General features: G+C 39.0%; 1 protein-coding gene across 1 annotated transcript; it reads right to left on the reverse strand.

Annotated features, from left to right (window-relative positions):
* Nucleotides 1–1080: 1080 nt before the first annotated feature.
* Nucleotides 1081–3221, reverse strand: LOC110913039 (chalcone--flavonone isomerase). Its single transcript, XM_022157902.2, has 4 exons — nucleotides 3039–3221; nucleotides 2756–2914; nucleotides 2448–2671; nucleotides 1081–1468 (listed from the first exon to the last, which is right to left on the reverse strand). The coding sequence occupies exons 1-4, from the start codon at nucleotides 3142–3144 to the stop codon at nucleotides 1292–1294; spliced, it is 666 nt and encodes a 221-aa protein (XP_022013594.1). The 5' UTR covers nucleotides 3145–3221; the 3' UTR covers nucleotides 1081–1291.
* Between the last annotated feature and the right edge of the window lie 4424 nt (nucleotides 3222–7645).

Raw genomic sequence — 7645 nt, forward strand, 5'->3', positions numbered from 1 at the left:
CGAGGCATGCATGTGAGCTGAGAAAGGGGATACACAATATTTGATCCCATTGATTTGACATAGTTTGGTGAAAGAGATAATAAAGCACTTGATAGGAGTCAAATCATGCATGATCCTCAGTTTGAAGAGCATGCGAAGAGGTTTCCGAAAATGGTTGATTTAATTGTTCGTCAGAAATCATGGGCAGGTTTCTTAGAGATAGCAAAGCTTTAGGGTGAAGATCAACCATAAAACTAGGGTGGATTGTCAGGTATTATATTTAGGTTTACGCTTGTTTTGGTCGAACGGTGGTTTATTGTAGGTGAAACGGGTTAACAGAGTTACATTATAGTTAGTTTAACTACTTTTGGGCCGAGCCTAGGCCATGTGGGCCAGGCCGGTGATCGCAAGAAGCCCTAAGGGGGCGGCTAAGACTAGCTATCCAATGGGGATTATAACTCATTGTTTAGGTTAGCGGTTTTTGTTGTTCTTACTTGTATCAGACGAGTTATTCACAAGGTATCAATCTAATTGTATGCAAGTTTGTTATTTTCTTCATGTTCTTAATCATTGCAACTGTTTGATTCCGCCAATCAGTTGTAGTTTACCTGGTATCTGCGATTTCAGGACACATGGAAATAAAATATATTATATCGATAAAAGACATAAAAACAAAGATACCGGAATTGACGTTCAGTGGGTATCAGTTTGGTTCGTTCAGTTAGCGATACGATACCAACAATTGGCATTGTTTACGACACAAAAAAAATACATTATTCTCAACACAATTCAGTTCGTTACAGTACTGATACGTGGTATACTTTACGATAAAAAAATATTTACAGTGATTTTATTAAACCAAAGTTGTCTGATATAACCAAAAAATAAATTCGTTTTTACATCAACAAAAAACCATAAAACCATATACCTATACCGGTACTGATTTTGTTCGGTCAATATCAGTTGCATTCATAACAGTACCAAATTCTAGGTTCGTCTAGGTTCGTGTCGATCTGTTCCGTTGATTTTGGGTTCATGTTTAAAACCTTCCCTTTAAAAGCCTCTATATGTTATATTTATGCATATTCCATTATTTTCACATTGAAACCAAACACACCCTAAAATTTATATATAGTTACAAGTATTGCATATAAAATTTCTTACCAGTTACCACTACATAAACTCAACCCTTATTTACTATTACATAACCTTTTGGTTGATGGATTTAGCATACCATATACGTAAATTGTCATGTACTTAATAATATTACACCCATGAATTTACCAAATTACCCACTACAAACCATCTTTACTTAATTATTTGCTTTCTGGTTCATGAGATCAAAGAGTCTTGAGGCTAAACTTTTTTTGGTTGCTGGGGATACACCATGCTTCCCTATCATCGACTCCAGTATTGCTTCTCCCAGTTTTTCATCCTCTATAACAACACTCCCAGCTTCCGGGATGCAACCGTCTTTCGAGAAACTTATCTGCATTTAGAGTTTTATTATTATTATTGTCATTTTATATATACACACATAGCTTGTATCATTTTATACATACTGATTATATGAGATTGAGTTAACTGAACTAACCGTTAGCGATCCAAGGTTGCAATAGGATTTAGGAAAATTGGCAACATGGGTAAGATGCCAAATTAGACAATTTCAGGAGCAAGAATCTTTCTCTCTTGTGAAAGTTCAATATTGGAGTGTTTAGGAGTTGAAGTTTAGTTTTAAAGAAAGTTAAAAGTGTTTGCTTTGAGACAAATATATAGAGACCAAACCGATTAACTTTCTTGGCAATTTTACTTTTAGAATTCAAATATAAATTTTGACTTCTAAGTTTTTTATAAAATGAAATTTTACCCTCATATGAGAGAGAACTTAGACTATGCGAACTAATTACCTAACCTACCTTTCGTGCCGGTATTGTTTTTGTTCTCATAACTCATAACGTTCACATTCCATACTAAAAAGAAACACTCACCTCGCAACGAATGAACGAACATAAACGAACTTTCCGTTCATGAAGCGTTCTGTTCGCTAAATGTTCAGTTCGTTTACAGCCCTATTGATGAGAGAGAATTTAGGCTATGCGAACTAATTACCTAACCTACCTTTCGTGTCAATATTGTTTTTGTTCTCATAACTCATAACGAACACATTCTATACGAAAAAGAAACATAAAAATCAATCAAACACTTTTGAGCCGTTACCCACCTCGCCCGGGTAACCATCTTATTCTTAAATTCCCTAATTATTAAGCCCACTGTGATGTGTAACCTATTAGATAAAATTTAAAAAAAAATATTAGTTAGGGTTTATTGTAATTATTGTTACCATAATTTGCAGATATAAATTAATTATGTTTCTTTTATAATTATTCTAATTCTCTTGTTATACATATTTCACTAATAATACATAATACCTTATATGATTCTATATAAACATGTAGGATTGAACTAACCGTTAGTGATCCAACTAGTGAAATTGTAAAGAGAATAGAGGAGCCTGGTGGGAAGTTTTGATCCTTGAAAATCTCTAGAAACTTGTCAATGGTTTTGGCATCTGCTTCTGTGTAAATCCCGAAGGACTTCCAAATCGCTACGCAATTTTCCGCCACCTTTTCTGAGAATTGTTTACCCGTTAACGGTAGTATCATTGTCACATGAGCAAACTTTTCAAAGGGGCCTGCAAGAGCATACATATATAAAGATCATGGTTACATAAATGTTTGTTACTCAAATCGAAAAATCGTTGGTGTTTTGGGTTTACCAGTAACGATGTCCCTGTAGAACTCAACGGAATCCGTCAACTCTTCAACGCTTTTGCCTTTCCACTTAACAGCAAGCAAAGAAATAGCTTTATACTCCAAGTAAACACCATGTCCCGTAAACTTCACAAAATCGCCTTCGATATTCATTCCTCTCACACCTAGCGCATGACACGAATATTATTCACACAATTGGATCAACACTAACAAATAAACATCAACACCTAATGAACATGATTTGTTTTTAGTTGATGATTAGATTCACTTATTCGAATGCGGAAATACCTGCACCTCCCAGGAAAAAAGTGCTGGTTGCGCCTGGAGGTTTGACGGATGGTGGAAAGACGATGGATTCCACCTGGAGACCCATGGAGGATTGTGGCTTAGCCATGGTAGTATAGTTAAAGCTGGAAGTTATTTTTGATTGACATACATGAGCTATTATAAAGGAACTTCAAGTGGTAGATAGATCCAAATTAAAGTGGTTTCTTTAATGAAGTTTACATTTCAAAAAAAAGTGGTAGATATATTAAAGTTGTTAGTTATGCCTTTTTAATAACGTATATTTGTTAATATTGTATAGTTATCAATTACGATGGTTATTAGCTGTACATTATTCTGTTTCCATATTATAAGGTCAATTTTGTATTATAAATTGAGGAGGAATAAATCAATTGGATCGATTAGAAAATTATAATCTCTTATATAGTATCAAGTCTTTATCGTCCACCTTCCCCTTCCCCTTCCCCACCATCTTTGCCGGCTCTACTCATCCTCCTCTTCCCTTTCTTTTCCAACCCTTTCCCCTTGTCATGGAAACTAAGCTACACCCCGCCATGACGGTCAACAACATCAAGAACATGGTCCCGGTCACCCTGGAAGCCGAGACATCTCAATATACCACATGGACCACCCTCTTTGTAGTCCACTATTGGGCTTACCAGGTCTATGATCACCTGAAACCATGCCCTACGGCCGCTGCTCCCACCGGCCCCTCATATGAGACAGAAGCGACCAAGGCCGCTACTGCCGAGGCTGAAGCCCCGTGGTCCCTAATCGATGCCATAGTCCTTCAATGGATCTATTGCACCATATCCCCCGACCTCCTTCAAACCATCATTGAACCTTGACAAAGCGCCTATCAGGCATGGATGACCATAGCCAACCACTTTAACGACCATAAAAGTGCTCGCCAAGTCCAACTCCAACAACAATTCTCCAACATTCACCTTGAAACCTTCCCGTCTATGGCTGCCCACTGCCAACATGTCAAGCATCTAGCCGACCAACTTAACAATGTCAGGGCTCCTGTCGATAACCAGCGCCTTGTCACCCAACTTTTGAGCGGATTAACTAATCAATATGAGAGCATCTAGGCTGTCTTACAACATCGGGAACCCTTACCCGATTTTGCTGAATGTCGTTCCAGGTTAACCATGGAAGAGAACAAGAAAAAGAACCAGATAATTCGTGCTGCTACCTCAGCCGCAACAGCCCTTGCAGCCACTACGACCGCTTCCACACCAGCTGATCACTTTGCTTCTTCGTCTACCCAGGGACGTGGTCGAGCTGGCCGCTCGCGTGGTTCGATTGGATGACGATCCGTTCAGCGAAGTATTTCTCAGAGAACAAGTTCACAGCAGTATTGCCACTCAATCGGACGGTCTATCGATCGGGTGGCAATCCGTTAGAACTGACTATGCATTGAACATGTTGAAAATTGTTTAAGTGTTGAAGTTCCAAACGTCACATGGTCGGATGGTCGTTCAATCGGATGGCAATCCGATCGGACGGCAATCCGTTCGACGTTCAGATCTTGCAAGTTGAAGAAAAATTTAAGTGTTGAACCTTCAAGTGCAATTCGATCGGATTGCAGTTCGATCGGACGGCAATCCGTCCCGCGACCTGATCGGGTTACTAACTTGAAGATTCGTTAAGTTTTGCAGTTTGTCCGAGACGATATGACGACGTGCTAACCGATAGAAACCCCATCAAGACCCAGGTGATCCGATCGAATAGGAATCATCCTAGTCCAGTCGGTCAACTGTTCGAGTCGGTGGTTCGTGCTTAACCCGAAGTCGGTTGTCTCTTTGATAGAAAACAGATCTTGAACCGACTCATTACCAAGAAGGAGTAAAAGATCAGAACACTCTGGTATTCTATCGGGTTTAAGTGCATTGAGTTTAAAAGAGTTGAAAGAAAGTTAGAAACCCATCTTTCAATCCTTTTAACCATGAATATGTGTAGATCTATGCGAACACATTAGTTAATCTAGCGGAAATCCTTCAGATCTAAGTTGTTCTTGGAGGAATGAGGCCAATACTTGAAGTTCATAAGAACTCCATGATGACATCATCCTAGAACACCTCAAATCCGTTGATTTCACGGTTAAAAGTTAAGATTCAAAGGTGGAAAAGATGAAGGAGTGCGTGTAGATCATAGAAGTACAGGATTTAGGTTGGAAACTTACAAGAATCGCGATGAATCGAGAGAAATGAGTGCTTGAGCGAGCTGGTCGAGTGGAGGGGCTGTCACATCACAAATGATGTGACAGGAGGGTATTTATAGGGTTTCCAAAAGAGGAAAGTGCACAAGGATCGGATTGGCCACCGATCGGATGGCAACTCGATCGGATGGCAATCCGGTCGGATGGCCACTCGATCGGTTGGCCACTCGATCCTGGTGTCCGGTGTCACACCCCTAATATTTCCACATATCACCAGTGGGCCCGGTGGGGAGTATCGTGACGTAATTGATATCATCATAGTCAAACAACACAATTTAAATGCACAGCAGAAGCAAAAGATAAAAATATTACAATCCAATATAAAGTAATATCCAAGTATTACAAATGGAAAGTAAAAGATCCACAGGCGGATCGAAAATAAAATGGAACATTGTTCAACAGACTTTAGGCATCTAAGCTTGCGAGACTGTTATTGATGCTAGGAGTAGCCAGCCTATTCCGATTAGTACCTGCACTTAGCCTTTTTTGGAAAATACGTCAGTTTTCACTGGTAAATACAATTTAACTGACTCATTTTGAAAATGTTTTAGAAAATTGATTTGAATGCTGTCACACCCCGGTTTCCACGTGTCTCACCGGTGGGCCCGGTGGGGGATTACCGTGACGTAGTTGGCAACAATATAGTCAAGCCACACAATTATATGAATGCACAGCGGAAGCATAAAGATAAATATAATTCAACCATTGATTGTAATATCGAATGTATCACAAATAGTCGAATGGTATCCACAGGGGGATCAAAATAATAAAAAGTATTGTTCATCAGACAAGGCATCAAAAGCTTGCGAGACTCCTTAAGATGCTAAGGAGCTATAGCCAGCCGATTACGTTTAGTACCTGCAGTTAATCTTTTTGGGAAAATACGTCAGTTTACACTGGTAAATACATTCAACCGACACTTTTGTAAAATGTTTATTAAAATTGATTTGAATGCACAAGGCACAAACTCATTTATAACTTGGGATAATTTATAATTAAATCTTGTAAAGAATTACATGCTTGCTATGCGTTCGGTCGTCCGGGTCATGTCGGGTTAAAGTTTAATAGACACACCACATAGCGTAAAACCGAGGTGGGTAAACCAACGGCTACACCTTTAATTAATATAGACACAATGCCGGGTGTACGCCTACACCCGGATGTCGAGGTCGTGGCCATTTCGTAAAATGATGCCAAGGATATCCGGGACATGGTCATTAAGCCCCCAAAGGCATTAAGCCAACAAAACAAATTTTTAAACGGGTCACATTGATAATACCCAGCTACAAATGAGTTGGGGTCAATTGCCCGACCAAGCGGTATTTTAGATACCGTACCCCAAGCCCGTATAACGGAAAATAAGTTAAAAGTATTTACCTTTGCAAGTATTGTCCTTAATTGATTAAATCACAGATATCTTTTACTGGGCTCCTATTCTGGAACGAAGGTTTTAAAATAACCTATTAGAATCTTAACGGGTCTTTATATTAGCCGTAGCCTAGACCGGTCAGTTTCAAAGGATAGATACGGTTTAATCGCGTGAAAGACGAAAACCGGGAATGGAGTGTGATTCTGACCCAACAAGTTTGAAGGCTTGTTTTATATGGGTTTAATATTCACACTCTGGATTTTGGGGTCAAAACAATATGGTTTGACCCGTATCGGCTAATTTATGTAAACTAGTTACATAAGCCGAACCATGCGCGCAAAAAGGCACAACGGGTGACCGTAAGAGTCCTACGCTGTGTTCCTAAGTCAATATACTTTAAAGAGGTTGTGGTATCAGTAGGATACCTTCCATAATGCCCGTAACGAGTTTTAAGTTCATTATACGCCCCGTAGGGGTTTTTCGGTCATTTTAAAGACTTTTAAAAGAGGTTTTAGAGTTCTACAGGAAATCTGAGCTTCCCGAACAGTTTATAAAGTCTAAAATACTTTATTTATTATTTAAAATCAGTAGCAACTGGAATCGGGTCAAAAGACCTCGTAGAACTCAATTTATGGCCAAAAAGGGCGTATTCGGTACTTACCGAACCGTAACCATAACCGCAGGTTATGAGCAGGTTAAAAATAATTAAAAATCTTTAAAAATCTCAAAATATTATTTTACAACATTGAGTAAAAGGTTTGGTGTCGAAATCTGGGTTTAGATAGGCATTATGCTAATTGCGCTATTAAATTACTAAAGTTCCGTAATTTGCGCTATTTAGCATAACTCTCATTCTGGACCTCGGATTGACATGAAATTTTGGGGACATGTTTAGAAATCAGTAACTAAGGTTATGATCCCTTCACATGTCCGAAATTCTCGTTTAATCTTAAAAAGGGCGTTACGGTCAACTTTTAAGCAATTAACGGAAATGCGTAAAAGACTCGGACAAACAAC

The sequence above is a fragment of the Helianthus annuus genome, chromosome 15 (genome assembly GCF_002127325.2).
Source record: "Helianthus annuus cultivar XRQ/B chromosome 15, HanXRQr2.0-SUNRISE, whole genome shotgun sequence".
Lineage (NCBI taxonomy): Eukaryota > Viridiplantae > Streptophyta > Magnoliopsida > Asterales > Asteraceae > Helianthus > Helianthus annuus.